General features: G+C 41.1%; 1 protein-coding gene across 3 annotated transcripts in view; it reads left to right on the plus strand.

Annotated features, from left to right (window-relative positions):
- The window catches only part of LOC138447680 (adhesion G protein-coupled receptor E1-like), a 908,650-nt gene extending 884,741 nt beyond the window's left edge, over positions 1–23,909 (plus strand). For all 3 annotated transcript variants that reach the window (XM_069603943.1, XM_069603945.1, XM_069603944.1), the window contains 2 exons: positions 21,473–21,584; positions 22,043–23,909. In XM_069603943.1, coding sequence (XP_069460044.1) covers positions 21,473–21,584; positions 22,043–22,131 — 201 coding nt within the window. In that variant the 3' untranslated portion in view covers positions 22,132–23,909. The remainder of the gene's footprint in view (positions 1–21,472; positions 21,585–22,042) is intronic.
- Positions 23,910–26,289: the final 2,380 nt, after the last annotated feature.

A 26,289-nucleotide genomic window follows, 5' to 3' on the forward strand; every position in this document is an offset into this window, starting at 1 on the left:
CCACTGCGCGCCTTGGTGCTGAAGAAATCAGTCGAAATTAGTAGAGGGAGTATAAAACTGCACCTGATGAAGGGAACCTGAATCCTGAAACCCGTTGTGCTGATGATATCAAGCATAAAGGAAATGTTACCTACTGTATTGTGGAATTTAATTAGTGTCATTTTTACTGATAAACCAATAGATGTATTAGATATATCCATTGGAAACATTTTATACTCTGTCTACTAATTTTAGAAGTTTTTTTTTAAGCACCAAGATATGATGAGGGACACACAGGAATGACATTAAGGAGGGACATATTTAGGTGTTCTAAATTTAAAAAGTGGGCTGAACTTGGCTGAGCTGTCTACCACACTCTACTAATTATGTGGTAATCTTCTCTAGCACTACTCTCACTGTATACTAAAAGACAAGCAAACAGGGCCCTGGGTTAGTAAAATGCTGAAACCCAAAGCCTTTAAACAAATACAGACGATATGATAAACTAACCGGCTTCCTGCAGAGCTACCCTATCTTTTCCTGAACTCTAATAATCACAAAGTTGTTACTCCTGATAAATCAGTCTTTAATAAGTTAGTTATACACGTTTTGCACAGCCAGCCAACACGTGTTTCGACCTTTCAAGGTCTTCCTCAGTGGTGTAATAAATGCACATAACATTCCAACATATTCATAACACATTTACATAAGAAAAAGGAAAATTAATCAAATAAAACAAAAACAAATACCAGGCATAATACAAGATAAAGGGGGGAGCAGATGGAGGTAGCCGAATAAGGGAAAAAGAAAACTTCATAATCATTACTTAGTTATTATCATATTGCTTGCAATTGTCTATTCTATGATTCGTGACATGAGACCACTCTTCCATTTTAGAAGTTATTATTCATATGTGGTACAAGTGGCCACCACCCAAAAAGAATACACACACACAATCAAACTCCATATGTTGACTGTCACCTTTGTACTTGGACAATGCTCTCTGATTTACTTTAATAATTATTTGATTAAATCACTTTCATAGCTTGGTATATTCACCCCTTTTTTTCCTTAGTGGATCTTATCAGGAAATTCCCAAATGTCCTTATATTATACATTTCTCATGATGCAAACCTTCGTTTCCCAAACCATGCAAAAAGCCCTATGAACTCATCAATATTTACAGATTTGCTATTTGTTTTAGCTCCAAAATAACTCATCTACAATTTCTCTGTTGTCTTAGTCTACTCAGAAATGTTTTTGGTATCTGAAACATGATAGGACATTTCTTTGCAGAAATTGGCTTTATCTGAATTCCCTCTAATGAATCATTTTAGGAAAGAACAGTTTTAAACATAACTTGTATTTCTAGCAATATTTTTTTCAATTTATTTTAATCCTCACTGTAGACAATCTCTGAATTAGAGTCTGCTAGAAGCTACTCTCGGTCTCTGAAATTAATAAATATGACAATATTATTATTAAAGTAACATTTCTTACACTTCTTTATGTTTGTTTTAACAATATATTGAGGTATTTTACCATTGGTTACTCATGTTAATTCTCAACTTCTATGTATTCACACATCCTTTAATTATTTTATTGTTCATATATCTTCATCCGTGCTCATTGGTTTAAGCCTTTTTCTAATAGAGGTGAATATATATATATATATATATATATATATATATATATATATATATATATATATATATATCAAGGCTGTGCAACAATTATAGCCATGGACAACCCTAAAAAGGTTAAAAAACTGGTAATAGGATTTAACATTTTGTCATCTAATCTTTGTCCCAACTCTTTCACTAGTCACTTTAACCCCACTGGTGTTAATACTTACAATAGTATGGTCTTTGTAAAGTCCTAATTTCTTTTATATTCTTAACCACAGCGTTCTGCGGGGCTTGTGGCAGTGGTCTTTTTAAAAAACGGCCTTTCTAAACACTGCGTTATGTTATACGCTGTGACGGCTGACGTCACGCAGTGATTTCTATATATAAACATGTCGCATATTGATGCGCACATACTCCTTCTACGTGCTCTTGTCAGAGGGAAAAGTCTGACTGTTCCCAACATATCAGTACCATTACCATTATTATTATTAATGTATGCCGCTGATTGAAATTAATTGTCTATAAATATTGAATTAGTATTTCATTGTTTTAGAGCTCAAATCATAATCCCAAAAGTGCTTTGATAAGCTGGTTGATACGCTCAACATGGGCCATACGTTGGATACACCTTGTGCCACTTATCATCACAATTGATATCTTATTCTATTCAACATCAACACACAATGTGTTATACTCTTCATGGCCATTGATAGCCCTACCAACCATAGGTATGTTATCACACATTCTTTCATATATATACTTGTTTGTCAACCACGTACAATTGTTCAATAGCCCTGCATCATATCAAATGGTCCACATGTTTAGAGTTTATAAATCTCAAATAAAAAAATCTCTGTTTACTAATTAAAGATCTGTGCTGCTAGCATCTTCAACTCAATATCTGTAGGATACTTGTGGTCTGCTGATTGATACCCTTCAATTGGGTATACTTAAAATGTACCTCATTATGCCACTTTGCATCCTGCTCAATGTATATTCTACCCACATGCTATATTTAACCAGTTGTAACATTTACCAACCAGATAGCATTTTTCAATAGTCCCAGATAAGATTGCAATTCTCATAGCCCGTTGCCTTTTTAATGATCATTCTATATTTCTCAACAGGCAATTTCTTCATTGCAATACCTGCATCTCATGATCCCAATTTAGTCCCTTTTCGATTGACTGAAATTGCTAGATAATTTTTGCCTCAAAGCTTCTCTCTCTGCCCCCTCCCTGTGTGTTCAGATAGGCTTACTTCAATCATCAAATCGTATTCCTGCTTTGTCATCAAGCTAATGTTTCTCTTGCCAGTCTGTCGAAAGTGCAATCTTGGGTCATCATATTGCAATACGCTCAGATGCTCTCTGATTCTTATTCGTATTATTCTAATTTTCCTGCCAATGTATATAAGTCCACACACAAATGATACCATATACTGCACATCTTGACCAACAGTTAATGAAATTCCTAATTACTTAGGATTCTTTCACGTTGAAGTAAATACTCTGCATCTCATTCCCATATTGGTACATGCTGCAGGTGCCACATTTAAAAAAAATGACAAAATTCTATTCAACCATGTCTTTTGCTTTTTAATTGGGTTCGGAAAGGATGGACTGGCAGTAGTTTTTATTGTGGGTGCTCATGTATACACAAATGTGAGACCTTTCCCAATATATTCAAGTAAGTCTCGGTCTAATGTTTATGAGTGGCAACGTTTCTGGAAAATCCTAAACACTGTATGGCTATCTCTTGAGTACTTTATAATCATCCTTATAAGACTCCTGTTTTTACTCTTTTGCCTATGTTTGGGTTCTAGCAATTCACTCCTAGGGCTTTCCATCTCCTTTTGTTCTGCAAATAACACATTTTCCTCTTTATAGCCTCTCTGCAAAAATCTTGGTATTATGATATCACATTCTTTCAAATATTCTGAAGTGTCACTACTGTTCCTTCTAGCCCGAATGTACTCGCCAGTTGGAATGTTCTCAATAATGCTTGTTTTATGACCACTAGATGCTGCTAGGATTGAGTCTACCGCTGTGAGCATTATATACGTTTTAGACCGTTTTCTGGCATCTTTTACATTTAAATGAACATCTAAAAAATCAGTTTGCTCAAGTAATCGAAATAGTTTGTACTCTAGTTACCTCTTGGGAGGATAGTTCAGGGGCAACCCGTTCGCCATGGAAGCAAGAAAACGCAGAGAAACTCAGGTTCGATCACTGGGTCCGTGCTTAGAAACCTCTGGGTATTAAGCGCATGATAAATAACCAATTATAATTAAATAATAATATATATATATACCATTCAAGAAGATAGTTTTCAGAAAACAAATACAAGGTTTTCATGCAGTTGGCTGTATTGTAATAGGGCCATTGTGTATACTGTCGGGCCACAAAAGATGTTAACAACATCAGTGGTGTGCCCCAACATTCTTTGCACTTTCTTCCATGCAAAGAGGACTTAGAGCCATACTTATTGTGGCGACCTCATCCCACCCCTGCGAAAAACATAATTAAAGAATTGCATTGATAGGGTAATGAACTATTTCAATTATGGTACCTATATTTTTTAAATTATTTATATACAATAAAAACTGACCTCCGAACTGTCAACAGTGAATAGTGGCAGTGTAATGGCAAGCTTGTCCCGATCCAAGGTTCCGAGGCCACAACGAATCCTCCACATTCTACCGACTCGTACGCAACAAGCAGGGTATGACCATAGCTACCTTGAGGCAATCGGGAATGGAAGGTGTTGGGGGCACAGTATTAGGAAAACAATGAAGATTCACAGAAACTGTAGTGCGGAAGAGAAGGTCTTCCTTCCTGCGCAAAACATCATAATATTCAGAATACCTGAAATAGTAACTGTTATAAATGTAACTCCACTTTATTCACCCCCTGCTTCGCCCGGTGACTGGCAGAGAATGGCACTGAAAGGTCTAGGCATCAAAAGTGATTCTTGGGGGAGAAAAGTAGCAAGCTAGCCAAATGTGTGCGATTAACTCTTGAGAAGTCCCTGGAGAGAATGAAGTCCAGAAATGAGCTCATCCTGCTACCAAAGAAAATTTGTAGTTGGTTTTACCTCCGACCTAAAGTAGCCAATGATGTGCGTTCAAAAGAAAAATGTAGGTTCTACAACCAGCCCTGGTTTTGTTTTGTTGTTTCATTCAGAGAGTTGTACTACTGCATATGGGGAAATCCAGGACTACACATACCAGAATACAAAGTTAAAAAAAGACTGGACTTGCATCTATCTGCCAAATCCAAAATGAATGGGGCATGTAGGATTGTGAGATTAACATACCAGCACTTTTCAGCAGATCTGTTTTTTTTTGGTTGGTGCTTTACCTTTGTGAGGAAACATCAAGGTACAGAAGAAACCCACCCTCATTTTGCATTTACTTTTTTGTATTAGCCAGCAAAATAAACAATTGCCCTCTTATGTCTTTTTTCATTGGCTACAGTACTGCACAGAGTTACCTATTGTGCATAGAAAAAAAAACACATTTTCCTGGATTTGGCCTGATTTTCAGATGTCAATTAACAGCACTCAATATCAGGGAACTATGAATTGACTCCTATTCACTCCTGAAAAGCACGGATTGACTGAAAGCACCAAATCATAGTTACTGAGAACTCACAACAATTCGGGTTACTTTGTTATCCTGTGTCTTTCAGAATATGTAAGCTTAGGGCCCGCATTTCATGCGACAGCTGTGATGGTGTCTGGGTCCAAACCAAGTGGGTTGGGTGAAACGTGCTTATGCTGCTTTGCACCAGCCGCAGCGCAGAGGGTGCAATAGAGTTCACTTATGACCTGCTAGAATGCCTGGGGGTGAGGGTTCACTTATGACCAAAGCCGGATCCCTACTGGATAAACTTTTTCCTGGATTGTCCACCTGGAAAAACTCAAGCACATCTGTGGTATTGGCATAAATATCAACATTCCCCAGTCTATTCGGGAAATTAATATCCTGTTCTCACTGGTCGAAGTGGGCAGGAACAGTTGGTAGTGCTGCTTCACTACTTTTACTTTTTTAATTACGTTTTATTGTTCCTATACTTTTATATTACTTTCATTTTAAAAATAAACTGTTCCGGTATGGTTTCGTTTTAAAATAAACATGTAGGAAGAAGTTGAAATGTACACTCGCTTAAACAGCAGGTGCATTTGTTTGGGCGTTTGTATTGCGCATGGGTGGGGGCGTGGTGATGGGGTTTGTAGGAAGTGGTGGCGGGCCAGCAGGAAACATAGTTCCACTACTTCTTTCATACACATTTCGAACACTGCCTGTTCTGTTTTTTACTTGCCATTATGTAGGTCTTGTAGTCCTAGATTTTCCCATTGTAGATTCAGCTCTACAAGTCCCAGAATGCAAAGTAAAAACAGGATTGGATTAGCAACTCCAGAATTGAATTAGCCATGTGGACATGTATGTACTGATTACCAGACATCTATGTCCATCTGACACCACTTTGCCAGACGTAGGCTTCATAGTACAAACCAATGGCATTCTGTCCTTTTGTGCAATGTGTTCAGTTGAATCAAAGCTACTCTCAGGAAGTATTAGTATGACAAATGTAAAGCCAGCTACTAGAAATTTGGTTTCGGGTGACCTGGAATCATCTGGTCACCCTTCCCAAAAATATTACCTAAAATATTAGCAAATGGCTCCTATGCCATCTTACATGTCCTCCATTGAGCAAACTTCTATCTGCCATTGGTATGACCTCGAGGTACTTTGACCAGTCTGTGTATGTCAGTTTGCAGAGTTCTGGGTTTCTAAAGGATTACCTTCCTTCGCACAGTAAATATCATTTAGTAAGGCATGGCATAGTGATCAACCTTTGACACATTTATGTTTTGCAGATAGGAACATTGCACGCACAATACTATTGCCTGTCATTAGATATAGCCGGCTATCCCTTCTTGGTATCTTTCAGCATGCGAGTACTGATGTTGCTTTACAGTGTGTGGTTGGCTATGTCAGCTGCTAGTGCCTGACAGCATTGTATTGTGCGTCTATGTAAGTCTGAGTCGCAATCGGTTGAAGTGTCAGTGGGTAGTCATAAATCAGACCCTGGCAATTAATTACAGAATCTGGCCCAGAATACAATACATGCCATGGCATAGGGACTTGAGTAAGCAATGCTTAGCATAACATAGTTTTCAAGGAATATCATAGCATAGCAAGGCACAGCAAGGACAAACAAATGATATTTTTTTACATCAATGCATGAGCAATGACATTGTTACAGCATAAAATGTCATGCAGACTGGAATGATGCTTCAACAACAAAGTGGTCTAACCATTATCGGTATCTTCCAGAAAATTAATAATACGGTGCAAGGTTGCAGTGTGGTGTGTAATTAACAATATACTAATCAGTGCATATCTTTTTACTCTATATTATGACAACATGCAAGGCTGAATGTTGCTGCGGTTAAGAATGTCATTGCGCTGTGGTGGGCTGTTGGAAGGGGGCCCCTGGCCAGTTGATTATGAATTGAATGTTCAAAATTCACACTTGCAAATAACTTATGCATATATCGCAGCCTGACCTAGCAGAACTGCTCACCCATTTGTTCTTTATTCATGCGTACTCTAGTTCTCTGTAATCAAAGGCACTGTGTACACCTGATATTTTATTTATGTACCATTGTAACTAAGCAACTTACCTACCTCTGTAACAGTGCTGCGATGCCCTCAGGCTGTTGTGGGCTATTCAAATAAAAATAAATACATAAAATAAATCAAAATGCATCATATTTAAGGCTTCCGGTTTTATGGTATTTATTTTTGGGCCATTTCCGTCTGTATTTATCTATATTTATTTATCGGGCCTTTTTCCTGTATTTATTCACATGGATTTTTTGTCATATAAAAAGATAATTTGCAACCAATGATTTTCTGCATTTATTCTAATAAAAAAAAAGAATGTATTAAACCACACATGCAGCCCTATAGGAAAGAAATGCTAGCTCCATTTTTTCCATAACAACAAACAGTTGCTCCTGTGACTGCTGCTGACTTAAGATATATGCTGTCAGCAGTTTAAAGAACTTTAATGCTATTTGTATACAGCTTTTACACTCTCCACACTGCCAATCTTCAATGGCTTGCGATGTGTGAGTGACATCATAGAAAACAGGCAGAAAGACCTTTTTTTTATAAATTATAGATTTCCGTCTGCATTTATGTATAAAAATTAGTAAAAACCGAAAACTGAAAGCCTTAATCATATTGCATCGCTTGCACAACAAATGAATGTGATATAGGGTGGGATGCAAGTGGATTGCATGTATAGTTTGCACTGACGTGTCTATTTAACCTCTGCACAGTGGCGGAGCTTGGAGACGCAGCGGTGCACCCCGCCTTGGCTTCCACTGGGCTGTGGCAGTGTGTGGCACTGTGCCACAGCAAAGTGCCATTATTAATTTCAATGCAATAGGCAGCAGACCGTGGCCTGCATGGTCGCGAACACACGCACTCTCACTGTGACACTGTTGTGTCTCTGGTGCGGCTGCTTCCGTGGTGAGCCGAGCAATGCGAGCACTGCCTGCATGCACCGTGCCGGAGGCCGGGCGGTATAACTGCTGGACCCATATGCATGCAACTTACCTTAATGCTTTTGCGACAGTGGTTGTGAGCTGCCGAAAACCCTTTCCCTCCCCAGAAAGGTTGGACCACACGTTTGTCAAGTGTTGGCAATAAAAGGCTGTAGGATTTTATTGTTACAGATATGGTTATGGAAACAATAACAATAAACGCATATCCTAATAATATCATACTTTTGGGCACTGGGTCCTGAGGTTATCCCCTATGGCCTGTGCTGCCTTCTTGTCCCACGACTTGTTGTGGTCACCGTAGAGTGTCCTGATTTTCTCTTCCTTGTTCTTCTCCCTTCTTTTCTAGGGTGGGAGGGTTTTGGAAAAAGAAGAAAGCGAGTGGAAGACGCCGAGTGAACAGCGAACCTCCTGAATATTTGTGTCCCCTTTCAGGATCCACAAACAGCTTGCTTTTTTTGTGAGCTGAACAGCTCCTTATATAAGACCCAGGGGTAGCCCTGGTTCTTTGATGTGTAGCTGTGGAGGCTGAAGCCCAACCCCCTGACCGGCTGTAGCCGACTGTCTGTCCCCCGGGGGGGGCAGGTCTTTGTATTCCTTCCTGCCTGATTGCTGGTTTCCTCTGGGTGCTTAGCTCCCTGTTGCTTTGTGGAAGGGTGAGGTGATTGTTCACATCTCACCCTTCCTGCGCTTTGTAGTGAGGAGAGACTGCATGTCTCTGTGTTGTGGGGGAGAGGGGAGCAGGCTTGGGGGGAAGGTAGCTGCCCCTCTCCCGGGCTTGCTGGATGGTACCAGCAGTTACCCTGCCTCGCTTTGGGCAGCCCTGCAGCATTGCCCAGCACAGATTGAAGTACAGCAAGTACCATTTCTTCCACAATCCATTATTCTGCCCCCTAGCCCCCACTACTCCACCTTCCGGCCTTTCTCTTTCTTTCAGACATGCTTACAGACAGTGCTTAAAGTGGGCCGGGGCCTGCCGGGGCCAGGCCCCGGCAGTCTCCAAAAAATGGGACTGAGCCGGGGCCCTGCCGGGGCCCCCGTCCTACCGCAACATTGGCGGGATGCATTATCCCGTCGCAGCCGCAGCCGCGACGGGATGATGCGCCTGCAATGAAGTCAGGCAAGCTGACAGAAGTGGCAGCCAACTGCAGGGATGCTGTGCCTGGCTGCCACTTTCGTCAGTCAGAGTAACTGCATCTGGTGACCCCTCGCCCGAGAGGTCACCAGAGGCAGTTACTGTCCTTTTGTTTCCCCAGGTCGCCGAGGCGTCTTTAACCCTCGGCGAACCTGGGGATTCCTCGACATATTTCGAGGTTTATAAAAGATGGCTTTGAAAGTACACATTTCAAGCCATCTTTTATAAAGCATTGCCGACGGACAATTTTGTCCATAGTCAAAGCTTTATAAAAGATGGCTTGAATTGTGTACTTTCAAAGCCATCTTTTATAAACCTGAAATGTTTAAAAAAGATGGCCTGAAAACTAGGCAAACCGTAGGGTATGCACACAACTATATATAAATGTTATATATTTGTGTGCGTACCTTACTATGGTTTGTGTACTTTGCAAGCCATCTTTTATAAACGTAGAAATATGTTACATATTTCTATGTTTAGAAAAGATGGCTTGCATCAATTGTTTCGATTTCCCTATCCGGGACCGGATGCAGTCAGGCACATTTGCCATAAACTTAGCAAATCCAGAAACAAGTTGCGTGCCTTGCTTTAGGACCGGTCCACACGTACTCACCTCGTCCACACACGCACTATGAGCCAGCAAGTCCCAGCGTCCTGCCAGGTTGTGTGCGCATTGTTTGTGAGTGACAGACAGTGCCTGCCCTGCCCCTGGAGCATGCCGTCATGACTTGAGTCATGCTCGTGCTGCGTGCCCAGCCCGCTGGCCTGGCCTACTGCTGACCTGCTTCTGCCCCCCTGCTGCAGGCTGCGCTGCCCCAGCCCCCAAACCCACTGCCCTGCATCAGGAAATTCGGAATCGGAGTCGGTCGGACTGGAGTCTGAGAAAGTAAGTAGTACAGTTGATGAGTTAGTGTAGGGCACGTGTGTGCTGCTGCCTTTAATTTGACCTCACTTCAGTGTACCTAATACTGGGGCCCATCGTGGATGGGCGATAGGCCTTACGTTGAGTAAAGATGATCTCAGGCGGTTTAATAACTAGCTCGTGGGCAGGGTATGTTCTGCTCCAATGTGGGTGGGTGTCTCTCTCCAGGTGAGTATATTTTGTTTTTACCTTGTTCCACCAGAGGTACAGTTAGAGTGTGTAACCCATCTTACACTGGCCCCTTTTAGGCCTGAGTTACCGATGGCCCCTGGATTGAGGAACAGGCCTTCAACCATACCAGCAGCCTCAAGCCTCGGGATTTGAAGCAGTCTGGTCAGAGACTTAACTGCCCAGTGTCTTGCCTTAAGAGCTCTTGCCTGTTTCTTCTTTTATGTTTCTCCCACTTCTCCCTTCCTCCCTCCATCCATCCCCCTTGCGCGGCAGGCAAAGAACAAACAGTACTCAGCAGTAGAGGTTGAGACGGTCAGCAGGTGGAACTTGTTTGGTTTCAAGGGCAAGTCTGAGGAAAATAATGGTGAAGGTTAAAGAGGGGGTATTTCCAATTGGATTGTACGGGTACGGGACTAAGGGGGAATGGGATAACATCAGGGTAGTGAGTTTAAAATATACACCAATAATCCTACCAGCTTTAGACATCAGGGCGGCCATGTGGGCGAAGGAAACGCCCTAAGAAATACAGAGTAAAATTGTAGGGTATTTAGTTTTGTTTGATATTTCAATAAAGTGCTCGGCCATTTTGAAATGTTTATGCATTTTGAACTTTGTTTGGACGCCACCACTTTAGCACTCCGAGGCCCATAGTCTCTCCTTCTCTTATCTGTTCCACGCATAACCATCTAATCTGTGCAATCGAAGTTATTCTCCTAGAGTGACTCAATGACAGGGACGTGAATATTGTCCTGTGTGTGAATGTGCGCGTGCGGGCGCGTCTGCGCAGACAAGAAGCACAGCACTACGATTCCTTGTTGTGCAGTTTCAGCAAATAGAGCATGTAGCAGCACAACACATGTTGGCATATGCTATCGAATTTAACACTTTTAACATGTTTTTTCAAAGCTATTAATAAATTGATGGTTCTAAGAGTTTCATGAAGGAAGTAAGAGACAATATTATATCGGAGGGAGTATGGAACAAATATATATCTGGAAATCTTTACACAACGTGACCAGTTGAGCATTTAAATGTTCACACCCTTGTTTATGAAGACTGTTGATGCATTAGTAAATCTGAACTACAGAGAAGGGTTGATGATGTCGTAGTGTTGAAACAAAGAAAAAGAATAAACGTCGCTTTGGGCTTGGCATTTAGCATCATTGGGGGGTCATTACAAGCTTGGCGGTAGCCGTGACGGTAAATTGTGAATTTACTGGCACCCAGCAATGGGCAAATACCGGTGCAATCCAGCCCCGGCAGATCCAGTAATTGCCCATTGCCGGGTGCTGGTAATTATTGCTCCCCATTCCCATTGAGCCCTATAGGGCCTATAGGGCTCAATGGGAATGGGGAGGATGTATGCACGGCACAGTTAATAACGGTGCCGGTGCATCCGTCAAGGTCTGCGAGTAGGTGCCGTTCCACCCAAAAGGTCAGACCTGGCAGGCATAAGGACACCCGCTCGCAATCTTGTAGTTTGCCGGTCCGGTAACAACAATACCGGCAAGCTTACCGGTACCGTTGTTACCAGACCGGCAAACTTATTATGTTGGCATGGTAGAAAGCTGCAGCAGGCGGGGTCATGTTTTTCTCAGCCCTCAAGTGGTACCCACGCTATGGGAAATTAGTTCAAGACTAGAAAGACATAATGGCTGCCGTTAGAGGTGCGTGGCATTCACCATCCCATTGGAGAGCACTTATTTGTGCCTGGCTGAATTCCGCCACAAGTTCGCTCTTGAGGAGGGAAGCTGAGGGGGATGATGCCATAAATATAACTCACCAAGAGCAGGACTGGAGAACGATGGAGTCTCTATGGCCTAAAACAGTGCTCCCCGGTGTTGCTATGTGATGCGCATGCACAATGATGTGTAACCACCAGCAGTATTCCTGCCTCTTTGATCACACTGTGAGGGAAAGTGGGCACCCTCATACGGAAGGTAGCAAGTTAACCGTTAGGCCAACAGCAGGACACAAGTGAAGTGTTAAGTAAGTGGACAACAGCATCCCAATCTATCTTTAGAGTAGAGAGGGGGCGGGGCAATGCCATTCTTTATACCCCAAGTCAAAAGGACAAGGAGCTAATGGGAGCAAGCTGAGCCAGCTCAATAGGGGATCCAGAGAGTTTGTGGACTGACCATCGAGTGTGCGGCGTCCACTGTGCTTTGGAGTATGGTCCCGTGAGAAGACAAAGCTCCCATGGAATGGTTGGTGTGGGCAGCCGCTGATTGCCTTGGACTTCTTGCAGCACTCACGGAATAGGAAGTATTGCTGCAGACCAGCGCAGCGCCACCACCCTCTTCCACACCAGAATAAACCTACTGCTATGTTTATGTGTTGCTGCATTGTTGTGTATAAATTGGCCACATGTCATGAAATGTAATTGTATTGTAAGCTCCAGCTGACACATATAATGACCTGATATTGATCAACACGTTTCGGTTCCCATGTCTTCTTGCAGCCTCTTCATTAGTAGCACCCTAAATGGTAGTGACACAACCGATGTGGTGCTGCCACCGGGGTGTGCCCCCTGAGTAACACTTCGCCACCCCCGGCATCAAAGCCTGGCTCTGCCACTGCCTCTGCAGACTATTGATCTTTAAACAAGAAGGCCACTAAACCACTTGTCCTGTGGAGATGATCGCTTTATCATGGTAACTCATTAATTTTGCCTGACAGCTTTCAAGACCACCGTGCCTCGGGCAGTAATGTCATGACACTGGTTATTGGATGTGATCTTGTGAGGCAGGTGCGGCAGGCCTATTCAGGCTAAGTAAAAGCGACTAATAAGCAGCATATAATGAAATTGTGGAATTGGAGGACTTTGCAACCTTCACCCAATGCTTACAGGTGCCTATCAATTATCAGTTTTTCTCAGCTTGGTAAAAAGTAGCCCCTGTTTAGTTTTGGCTTTTAGTGTTTCTCAAGCCTCACCTAGAAGCTGGATCTATTGCATTAAGAGTACAGGTAGAAGGGAGATATGATTTGAGGAGGGACACACAGCTTGTGTGTGTTTGGTTATTTACCAGCCCCTTGACTGTCTTTAAATTTTCTAATCCCTGTGACCATTCCCAGCCACTACCTTCCCCTTCCATTCCCTAACACATCCTCCTGAGATGTCTGAAGTAGCTTGATCAAGAAATAACAACAAACCTTGACATTTCTCTGTACTTCTAAGCAGTCTGTTGAGAGTTAATGGTTTACATTTAGTTGTAAATGTGCTACTGGTTTAGAAAATGTCCTAACCAAGTGTACCTTTGGCCTCTTAATTTATATCTGTTTCTTGCACTGCGTGGGTCGGCGCATTTATTAGCTTCCTGGCAGTGATTTGAGTTGTCAGTGGAGTGGTAACCAATGAAAATCACAGCTCTGTTGCAGTCACAGCTTCAGGCACCAACTGTCATGTACTTTCACATGGTCCTTGCATAATACTTTGGCGATTGGGAATTCCCGCAAACTCTCAAACTCGTCAAGCGTTCTGGATATCAGAGCTGGGCCACATTATTTTGTTAGAGAGTAATTGGTCAGTGTATGTAGTGTACTACAAGCCCTCTTCAGCAAAGTCTACGTGTTCTGCTCCCATAGACTCGATGGTTAAATGTAATATGTTCTGAGTGATGGAGTACCTTATATTTCTAGAAGGAAAATAATGGGCGATGGTAGTGGTTATATTTGTATCTTGTAGACATTCTTTCACTGTACATTTTTTTAGTGCATACAATAATTTTCAGGAAAACAGTGATGACAATACTACATGAATCTTTTGCGTGCCACGATTTCAGTGATTTCTTATGTAAATTATGGCATGTGCATAAACCTTGAAGGGTTAAATAAATCCAACTTTTGCGTTAGCTTGCTGTTTGACCCATGACTGCGCCTCACAGCACATCATGCACGCTGTTTAGAGGTTAAAAATAAGAATGTCTTTGGCTCAAAGAAGTAGACATTCTGGTACACAGGGGCCACTGTGAATAATCAGTTAATCTAGTTTCTACAATCCGCTGTCCAGTGGTTCAAATATATTTACATATATATATATATTTGTTTTAACTAAATGTAAATGAAGTCACAAAAGGAATTAAAGAGAGTCCCAGTGAAAACTAAGATGGAGGAACCCTTTCTACATTCCCATCTGCCCTGTCTAACTGCTCTAACCCGCATCCTTCCGAGGTCTGCAGCTTCAAAAGCCCTTTGGTATGAAACACCCTGGTGTGAGGCTGGCCCCTTTGTTATAGTTGTGCCTCTTTGAGGCATTGTTCTCTTGTCTCCTTGGCAGGGAGCTCCATGAGCTAGAGAGAGATGTTACACGCCCTCACAAATGATCAAAGAAAGACAACTCCCTCTACCTATTATCCTGCTGGCTGCAGAAGAGGCAAACAGTCTAGATATGATACATACAGCCTGTCTGTGGCTGGCCTGGCTCACAGTGTTGACATGAACATGCTACAAATCAGATGTGCTAATATGTATGTGAACTACCAGCTACCATATCAAAACCCATGTATGGCAAATTATTCAAGGTTACCCTCCCACCAGGGCAATTTCGGTTTTGGATCAAAGGTGCAGATTTAAATGCAGACTCTGTCTTCAGTGAGGTTGGTGTCACATTAGCTGTCAAACAGGGCACATGTGACCTTTGAATCTGCCCTGTGCCACTGGGGAGAAGGAGTTGCATAGCAGGAGACTGATGCAGCAGGGCACATGTGTACACTGTGTTTTTGGAATTAAGCTTTCTGAAAGGGTATCGTCATTCTGAAGACATCCCTTTCTTAGATGGATTACCGGCAAAATTGATTTGAGCACCAACCTTTCCCACCCAATCAAGTAATGTGCTTCTATGATGGAATTTATAATTCCTTGACGGTTGTCCGTCACTCAAGGAAGGTGACATTCAGCCCACTTACATCACTCCTATTATTCAGTGTCACCCAGTTTATAGGGTGAAGATTTTGGAAGTTTTCGTTTTTGTTAAGTTTTCAAATTACAGAAGCCAAATTCAAAACAATAGTAGGACAGCCGGCTGGTTCTAGGTCATTTGGTCCAATCTAAATGGTCGACAGGACAAATGGTTGACACCAAAAGATCGACAGGTCAAATGGTCGAATTCTTTTTTGTTTTTTCACTTTTTTTTTTTTTTGGGCGGGTCCCCTCCAACCCCCTTTTTTTTGCTAAAACCCCCTTTTTTTCCCTAAACGAAAACCTAAAAATATATATATATAAATAAAAAAAAAATTCGACCATTTGACCTGTCGACCAAATTGTGTCGACCATTTGTCTGTCGACCATTTGTCTGTCGACCCTTTGACTAGACACCCAGCCGGTTTACATACAGTGTTGGTGTATCTATTTAAGAGCAGACAGATCAAGTCAATTTAGCTTCTGATTTTACTCCAACTAAGCTCACCTACAAGCTAACACTCAGCTTGCTTTTGGGAGGAGGACAAAACAGGAAAAGATACATAGAATAAAGAGAAGGAACACAGAAAGGGGTAAGCGGGACCAGCAGCCCTGTCCCATATAGATTTCTGGTGGTGGTACAAAATAGAGGTAGCTGAGTATAAAGGTTCATGTGTCCTATGACATCTTATCATACTTTGGCAGATGGTTCTGCTGTTGGAAGGATAGGTTTGTAGGGTCATTTGTATACCATATTCTCGGGCGAAGACTCCACTGACGGACAAGTAGGTTATTTCCCTTTGCTGAGCTCTCTTCATTGCACATGAAGTGCTTCTGTACATTCACGGAAGGTATGCAGGGCCCAGATCCAGTTATATATATGATGCCCCGAGAAGAATGCTGAGATAGTGTAGTTGCACAATTAATACAAAGCTGATCCAAACTGTAATCCCATCCCAGAAGCATCTCGACTCGTCACCTGCCCCGAACATGTGCTTAATGTTAGTCAGCATTTTCATAAGTCACCAGAGCATAGTTATGTACTCGTCAGTATATTCGTCCTTTCACACTGTTGTAATTCTAAGTCTAACCTGCTGGACCATTTTGGTCATGTTTTGGACTTCTTCTAAGGCATTTATCTGCCGGTAGACACAATTTGTTATTTTGTCCCCTGTCACAATTGTGGTAACCATGGAAACTAACGGGAGTCAGTGAGTCTACCCCCTTGGCCGACAGCTCCCAGTAAAGAGTGTTATCCTCATCCCGTACTGCATGCTCTACTTGTGTCTCCTGGAACTACATTTCAAACTGGATTTCGCCAGCTTGTGTTACACCACGACCAGTCTCGCCTACGCAGGCTTTAATTCTCTGGCCGTACCATATACTATGTTGCTACTACCAAATGTTGGGGACCACCTAAGCCCATAGGATTCTATGTGGTTCCACCATCACCATGCAATCCTTTTCCATTTCTACCAACTCAGGTGTAGCCGCATTCACAGTCTTCTCCTAGCAGCTCGCTTGGTGTAGAATATACTTTCTCAGAATTGGTAACATGAAGCACCCTTTGTCAGTAGGGCTTGCAATGCTTCTCACTGACATTACTGGCTTCTGTCCTGCTCCCCATGGAATCCTTTTCAGCAGCACATCAATTCTCTTCCAGTAAGCGTGAGGGAATTTTAATAGGCAGATCCCTCAGCTTATATACATTCTAAGGCAGCACATTCGTTTTTATACAGCTCACCTTTCCCCACATGCACATATACACATTGTTCTACCAGTCCATGGTCTCTCCAATATCTTTAAGCAAACTCTCCAGGTTAGCAGGAATCAGGTTGGAGTGAACCTTCCAGAACATTATGCCCAGGGAACCTGTTCAGTTCCCACCTCATCCACCAGTTTGTCTAATGACCTCTGAAGCAAGCGCTTAAGAAGAGCAGGATCCACAAAATAAGTCATTCTTTGGGAATACCCAATTGCTGCGTGATATGCAGGGAGAGACAATTATAATAGGTGGAGACTTCAATTGTGTCCTTGATCATACTGTTGACCGCTCAGTGTCATGTAGGTATACAAATCACGGGATAAGCAAAAAATGCAATCTTTTCATTAAGAGATTTGATTTAGCAGTCTTAGAGGACTAAACATCCTTCCGAGAGAGAATACTCCTTTTATTCACCAATGCATGGTTCTGTAACCCGGATTGATCACATACTAATCTCAGTTAGGCTGATTGATAAGCTACTATGTACATACATCAGAGTGTTTTATTGTTTTTACTGAAGAACTCACTTATTTCGAGGGAGACACTTTCCTCTGCCAATTACTTCATAACCAGACTTTCCTGGGAGCATCTTTGAATTAGATATTGGTCATTTGGGGGTTCTCGAAATCTGTTGTCTTCTGGCTACTATGGAATCTGCTCCCTTCTCAGCTTAGCCCAATCTTCCACTTTCCCCAAGCTCCCTGTCTAGAGATACCTTGCGATAAAGGGGGTAGGTTATATTATGAGCACGGTTTTTGCCCTTTCATTGTTTTTATTTTTATTGCATTTATTTTTATTAGATTGTTATGCCTTACAATAACCACAATAGGCAATAGGAATAATGCACCATTGACGAACAAAATCGCTTAAAGAAATTGGAGAGCAGGAAAAAGGGATATGAAAAACCTGTTAGGAAGCATGGTAAGTAGGTAGGAAGGCTACGAAACAGAGAGTGTGATATGTGTGTATGAATGTATCCATCTAGTGATAGTTTTATCTTGTTTTAGGCAAGCACTACAGGAATCAGGATATACATATAGTTGTGATGTTAAAATCATATTTACAAGGTGCAGGATGACCTAGGGTTAAGGAATGATTTGCGAGATGAAAAGAAGGAGGCTAGAGACTGTCAGATGGATGTAGAAAATGCAGCTGTCGGAATACTGAGTATAATAGATCAGATTAACAACTGGTTTTAAGATTGAGAACTAGGAACTGAAGGGGATTTGTTGTAAAATGAGAATGTTAATATGGCAGAAGGAGTTTTGCAAAATTAGCAGAATTATTAAAATCTAAAATGAGACACCATGAGTTGTTAAAGTGATTAGGAGACTAGGCTTATCTGTGTATGTCATTGCATCTTACTGGGCACACATCTATGACCACTACCCTCATGCAAGTGTTTTTACTGTGGCTGGAAGTAGGAAATGTAACATTTTTGCAAAGAGGGTGGCAATTGGGATAGAAGTGAATTGGATTCAAGGATCACTAGGGTCGGAGGGAATGTAAGCTGGGTCTAACTGATGCTGGTGACTGTCTACCAAATAAATGCCCATACATGTCTCAAATATGCACAGTTGTACACTGTTTGTGAGATGATCCTAGGAATCTTATTGCAATGCCAGGAATCTGACAATTTACATAGTTTCCTTGTATGAAGCCTATCCAGTCTCCAGAAAGCCATGCATGTGATTAGTCCTCTTCCCATTTTTTTCCAAATTAACCTTCAAAACTGTCAACTCAAGCATTTAAAGTTTTCTGTTGACTAAGCATCAGTTTTAAGAATCACATGCCACCTGGCAGAAAGTTGGGATTAGTTACCCTAACCATAACCAACATTAAAAGACTGTCCTATGGCCGCAACTGTCTTGCTGGATATCACAAGATAATTTTCTGCATCCTGAAAAAAGACAGCAAACATCCTTTGAGCTCGATAGTGCATCTTTTCACCGCATCTCCTACCTGAATTAAAAACAGCTTCCTTCTATTTGATTTATGGAATCATCTGAAAATTCTGGACAAAAATATCATGCTTACATTTTAAAATGTCTACAGAGGCTATATATGATCAGTACACATAGCAAAGGTAAGGGGAATAAACTAATCTGAGAACATTGGATCAAAACAGGCACACACAGTCATATATTTCATAATTTATTTAAATTGTCATTAAAATGTATCTGGTTTATGTCTTTAAACCTTACATTTATACATTTGTACATATTGGTCAATTAATTTGAAAGAGTTAAAGTTATCAATTCATCTTTTCAGTATTTCAGACGAGATTTCTGTCCAGAATTGGATAACCATCGTTATCATTGTTCTGTTAATTCCAATGAGTAGGTTGGACCAGTGGTCGAAGTGAGCGGGAGCGGTCGGGAGCGGTGCTCCTGTACTTTTTTTAATTACCTTTTACAGCTCCTATACTTTTATTTGAAAAAGAAACCGTTCCGGAGCGGTTTCGTTTTAAAATAAAAGTTTAGGAAGAAGTTGAAACTTGCACTTTCACTGCACTGCACTGAACATTCTCTTAAACAGCAGGTGCAAGTGTTTGAGGGTGTGTATTGTGTGTGGGAGGGGACGAGGTGATGGGGTTTGTGGGGAGCGGAGCAGGCCAGCAGGGAACATAGTTCCACTACTTCTTTTCGTACACTTCGACCACTGGGTTGGACCACCCTTCCTCGCGATCTGATTCGGTTGTGTCATTCAAGTACATTTTGCTGATGAAAAGGCTTTTTTCTGCGAGTGCTGGACATCGAATCAAGATATGGTAGATGCTTTCAATGATTTCTGTGTGCTTTCAGAATCTACACGCCTGGTCAGGGTTGGAGCTCTGATTTATTTTTCCCAGGATTTCTTGAGTCGGAAGAAGATTAAGTCTGAGTCTCAAAAAGGTGTCGCAGATCCCTCGGTCCGGGAAAAGATTCAGATAGTGTGGCATTTGATTTAAGGCTCTAAGTTCGCCCTTGCAGTTGAGAGTTAGTTTGTATTGATTTTTAAGTTTCTGTGTGGTGATCCAGTCTAGTCTTGCAAGATAGATTTTTGCTCTTGGGGTCTATTGATCAGGGTTTCCATAGATATACCACTTTCAATTCTATTGGAATTGACAAAGTATTTCCATTTATTCAGTAGTGTGGCATTGATATTCTCTGCTTTAGTTTGCAGGATGTTCAAAGGTGGGATGTGTTCATTGTTATTGAGTTTCCTGTTTAAATCAAGTTGTTTCCATCTTATAATTGACTGAAGGGATTGGAGGCCAAGTTCAAATCTGATGCGTGGATTGCGGGAGTGCTAAATCCTTTTTCCAGAAAATACTCTCAAGTTTTTCCCATGTACTCGTGTGTATGTTAATCATGGTCTCACCACCATAGGTCAAAATAGCCGTCACTTTTTGTCTATAGAACAGGACTACAGGCTTGAGTGAGAATTTCCCAAATTTGTTATGTATGATCAGCCCTTGCCTTGCCAGTGTATACGCTTTGGATTAAAGATGTTCAATCCAGGGCTGTTCTACCTGTGATTGGTTAAACCAGATTCCCCAAGTACTTCATTGTTATCACTTGTTCCATTTTTTCTTTTTGAAGATAGAATGAAGAAGGGTTTTTCTTTGATCGTAGTTGTTGCGATAGTGCTTTCTCTTCAACTCAGACAAAACGTGAAATCCATAACAAGGACTTCATACATTATATCCACTTGAAAATATCTCTGAAGTTTTTAAAGCCCTCTAAAAGCAGTAACTTGGGGTCTGGGTTTTTTATATTTACATCTTTTAAACAAATACAAAATGAATAGGTTAGGTAAATTCGTGTATGGAAGTTTATGGAAAAGACAGGCTAGACTAAAATTAGAATAAAAAACAATGAGAAGTTCGGACGGCTAAAAAAGTAATCCAAAGGAGACCAAATGTGCTTGCTTAGTGACAACATCTCATCTGACACTAACAGAGACACTAAGAAACCAAGTTTGTAGGAACGCTAGACTGAAAACAGAAGAGAGAGTGCAGACTGTCCAGGGAGACTCTGAGACCAGATCTCACAGCATATAGGTTGCTTAAGCTTAACAATGATTGGAACTTGCAAAGATAACCATAGATTGTGGGATGGTAAAGATGTGAACGGACCCGCTGTTAGGAAGCAATGGACCATTCTCTTGTTTTAGTAAATCCATAGGATTATTACCAAACTATCGGATTGCTTTGTGCCAAAGTGATATGAATGGATTCTCCGGCCATACAATGACAGTCTTTGTGCTGTATCTCTGCTTAACAACTGGCATGAGTTTATCCTGGATCGCTGCTTACAAAAGTGGTGGCTCTTTTCTGTTGCCCTAGATCTCTTCTCACTACATGTCAGGCCTTCACCAGATGATGTTCACTCTTTCTGTCTGTCTTTGCAGGTGAGAGAGGAGTACATGAAATGTTTCAGAAGAATCCACAAGACCTCGGCTGAATCACAGTCTTCAGGGCACACCATGTCCACTGCAGCCATCCCCTTGAAACTTGTACAAGGTGATAGTTGACATCAATTATAGAAATGTCATTTACCTAAAAATTGAAGTCGAGACGTAGGTGATCAATTTATTTCACGGGGAGAAATAGGACATTGTTGTATTTGAGAATGGTCACAGAAGGGCAATCCCAAGTATTGGATAAAAAACCCCCAAGAAAGGTCCCTGCATTCATATTAACCCACCGTGTGTGATCATCCACATTTTAAATGCAGGTTTGAGTAAACTGGCTGGAGTGAAATCATTGTGTAGATTAGAAGTTTGTGGTCTATGTGAGAAGATATGATAATGAACCCTAAAGAGACATGAAAAAAAGAATGTTCTGTCTTAGGGAAAGGGACTTAGGATGGCGGGTCAAGACCCAGCAAATGTCCACATTTGGGAAATGAAAGCATGGGGATAAGGGAAGGGCGTGATGCTTTACACATCTTCATTTATTTGTCTTTCAAATGTTTTCAGATGTAAACAGCTGCACAAATGGGTCAACAGGAAATGGCTCTATCACTTCTGAAAATGTCCCAAACAAACACTCTGTCTTCTGGAACTGAAGCCACCTGACGGTTCATCAAATTCCTATTCCTGGCTCAGCATCAACCACGGATTACTGAAATGTTAGGGGACGGTGTTGCCCAAAGAAGCAAGCTATGAATGTGCCTCTGCAGGAATTGCCCAGAGAGATGAAATGCTGACTGCACTTTACTTCCCCCTTCCTTTTCTCAGGTGGCTTAGAAACCTTTATGTTGTATTCTATAATGACAAACTACTCACTCTGTGCCAGCTGCAACATATTCCCTTGCGAGGTGTATGTATTTTAGTATTCTGATTTGGCTAAGCTTAGACCTAAATAAACAACAACATAGACCTATAATTTCTTGAAAACATGATGTGAGCTGAAGAGTAAGGAATTATTTCAACCCACCTATGCAGTTTGGGATTGATCTTCAGCGAAAGAGGATAACAATAGGGGTTTTGTGACATTTATTTTATAATTGCCGGCACCTATGGGGTACAATAAGCTGCCAATAGAGATACCATGCCACGCTGCTGTGCCTCCTCATAAATGTAACCTAGCTTAAGCCAGACCAGACAAACCCTGATCGTGAAAAACTGAACAATTGGTTAGAAGTGTGAGAATATATTTAGGATGACAATTGTAGCGCTGGAAGCTTTTAAGGCGCTTTAGGGCCTAGAATAGCAGCCTTTTAGTGAGTGTGTGATTTAAATTACTTTTCAATGATGAATACATTTAGAAGCTTGATGGCTTATACACATATATGCAAGCGTGGCCATTTAGTTCTGCATATAATTCTATCGCTGTAAGTTTTGAACCAGCATGAAGAAAAGCAAATTAAATTGTCTTATTTGCAGAAATAGACCCGAGAAAAGACATGTGTCTTGGTGACGTAGGCAGACTTCGCAGCGCCAAACTACCATCTGCCTTTGACATTCCTAGGATATTGTCCTTGAAGCAATGCACAGGGTGACCAAACCAATTAGGCACTGTGCTTCCGTAATCATTAAACTTTTACAATAGCATCTGAAGCATTGTTATGAAAGCCTTTTTGCTGAAGGGGGGAGTCATGACAAATGTTTACCTTACATCATAGAACATGAGGCAAGTTAAAATGCCAGGTACCATATTTCAGGCATAAACTGACGCACTGACCATCTGGTGACATGTAAGTTAATTATTTGGAAATTACCATCTGAGCCCTATATAAACCCTATGAATGTTCATTGGAAGGAGGATGGCTACTTCAGGTGGGACACGCTACAGAGCTGTTTCCAACACAGCAACCTGTGCAGGGCGTGCTTTTCTTACATTTTGGAGTCTAGCACCTTATTTTGATGGGTTTACCTGAATTAGCAAACTGATAAACTCCTGGTCATGTATTGCTTTATTTACAATGATAGAATATGTTTCTAATTTCATTGTTATATTTATTTCAAAATGCTAGAAATGCTAGTTTTCCTCTGGTAGAGTTGAGAATGAATGTAATGCACTCGAGAAGGTGTTTTTTCTTGAATTTCATACATATTGTTTCTCTAATACAGGCTAGTATTATGAGCAGTGAAATTGAATAGGTTTCTTAGAACCTGATGAATGCTGAAGCTTTTTAGAGCATTTTAACTGTAAGCTTTTTAGCCTCCCATTTGAACGCGAATTGAGCAGTATCTACAGTTGGTTTTTTGAAGAGATAATTACTGTTTATAATTGTGGTTTGATGACAAAAAATGTGATCTGATATTCTGCCGATTTATTGATGAAAGAAGAGTTAGATATTTTGTATAAATAAAATGTATTCTTATTATACATTGGCAATCATTTTTGGACTCAAATGTTGAGACTTTATCCCCTTCTGTTTTTTCACTGTCCTCATTTGAAATGTGTACATATACAGTGTAATGTGCTTGTGGGTAGCAGTGTATCCATGAATTAGCATAAGAATGTTCAAAGGTTCTAAATGCAACGATGTGTATGCTTAAGGGTTCCAAAGAAACACAAGTGTTAGTCCTGAGAGGTGAATGACCAAACCTACTTCCACTCATGCATCTACCAGAGTAGCAGAGCACAATTTGGGTGTTGGAATTGAGCAGAAGAGACGTCTTCTGAATTCTAATCCAGCAATCAAATGCTACTGAGTCACAATGTTTTACCAGGGCCCTTAGGTCAAGCTTGGTGATTGAATTTACAATCTGCTACATCTGGCACCCAACGTGGGGCACGATAAGCCTCTTTGGCTTTCTTCACTCTCTGGTGCCCATACAAGTTATACATCCTGGGACTCAATTGATCATTCTTAACCCGTGTTTAACACACTGCATTTAAGAATGTTTCTGTCATTTAAGTGGAGAGCTAAATTATAGTTTTTTTTTATAGAGAGTCCTCTCAAACAAAAGACATTTTTGAGATAAACACAAGTGAGAAAAATGCTGTTCCATACCTTCGACTTGGAAAGGTCCAATCCATATAAATATCCAGTCACTGCAGATGTAGAGAGAGCAGCGTAAAGAGAATATGTGGGAAAACAGTGTCCCATAGTACAATGTATCATTCCTAGTGCAACTTAAAGCTGTACGCAGGGAACAAACCTGTTATTATACTCTGAACAATGATTGCTTCAAACATGTGCACTTTAATGGGTACGCCTCCGGCCAGACCCAATGGACCAGAAGGCTAGTTAGAACTATTTTCTGACAGCTCATATGCATCCTTCTCACAAGATGTATATATACCTTTGCAATGCATGATTCAGGTACATTTCTGGCTTAATTTGTATGGGATACATAAGGGGAAACAAGACTTTATAGTCAAGGTACAACAGCCAAAAACATTACTGTCTTTGGGTACAAAGACACTCCACTCTTATATAGGGGTAACTTCAGTGAAAATCAAGGGCCTATTTAGATGCCTCATGTACCAACCTAACCAGTCAAACCTGACATATGTTGCACATTCACAACCAGCATTGTGGTTATCAAGAGAAAGACTGATTCTTGGTTCCCCAGTGGACTAAGGTCCCCTTCATCCATAGCACGCCATGGAGCGATTGTTCAAAGTCCCTGGTCATAGGAAACATCTTTGGCATTTCAACTTATACAGGAACTAAAAACAAAGATAGATGCAAATGATTATATACTTTTGAAATTCCAGTTCAATCGTTTGAGGAACTGGGTGCTTAAGCAAAGTACCACAACATGGAAATACAGAGTGAGACAATATTGTGCTCACAAACACAGGAGCTAACTTATGTCATCATAAACACTGAGTTGGAACTCCCTCCAGAGATCTCCTAAATGGTAAGCCTATGAAAAAACACACGCACAAAGCACAGTATCCAAGATAGTCAGTTTAATGATCAAAGAAGCAGTTAAGGAACAGGGGCCAAGCCCTTCAAATCCTTCAGATCCTGTGAAACCCTCAACCTCTAAAATAGAGAATATGAGAAACAGACCATTTTACCACAGGAGGTATCCAAAGAAAATGCTGTCCAAATCTTTTGATGGCTGGGTTCCCAAAAATACTTCTCACTATTCGGTACTAGTGAATGGCATTCCTGTTAAGCAGGCGGAACAAGATTCCTCTGATCTGGAGTAAAACATCCAGCAATAACACAGGAGTCCCCTATAGGCAGTAAAAATCTAAACCCAAGGATCTAGTATGAGAAATGCAATAGGTGCAGTTACAATATTAATGGGTGTGCTATTAAATTGTTCTCACTTGTGATCAAATGTAACTCTCCCCAAAGATGAAATGCACCTAACGTGCAAAACATTAAAGGTGTTCCTCTTTCAATTAATAGGAATTTTTACAATCATCTTTTCCTTGCATATGCACGGATAAAACTGTGTGCAAGCAGCAGTTTTAAAGCTGTCGGCAGACTCAGTCTTTCAACTTGCAGATAGTGGAAGCAGCACTTTCTTAAGTTCTGAGCACTATATTAATACAGAATAATGCAGTGCAGACAATGTATTGTTCAAACGTGCACAGCATAATTCACTGCTCCAGATACAAACTGAAACAAATGATGTGCATTCTGAAATGAGCACACTCTTTACAGCTGGCAAATATGCATTCGCAAGCAGATAAAATTAAAACGCGAGTACGTTTTAATTTACATTCTCATCCTGCTTTGAAAAACAAGGTCTCATTCTAGATAGTAAGTTATCTGAACAGAGTGATTTACCTTTACACTGTGAGCGGA

Source organism: Ambystoma mexicanum, chromosome 3q (genome assembly GCF_040938575.1).
Source record: "Ambystoma mexicanum isolate Mex_15411 chromosome 3q, UKY_AmexF1_1, whole genome shotgun sequence".
Classification (NCBI taxonomy): Eukaryota; Metazoa; Chordata; class Amphibia; order Caudata; family Ambystomatidae; genus Ambystoma; species Ambystoma mexicanum.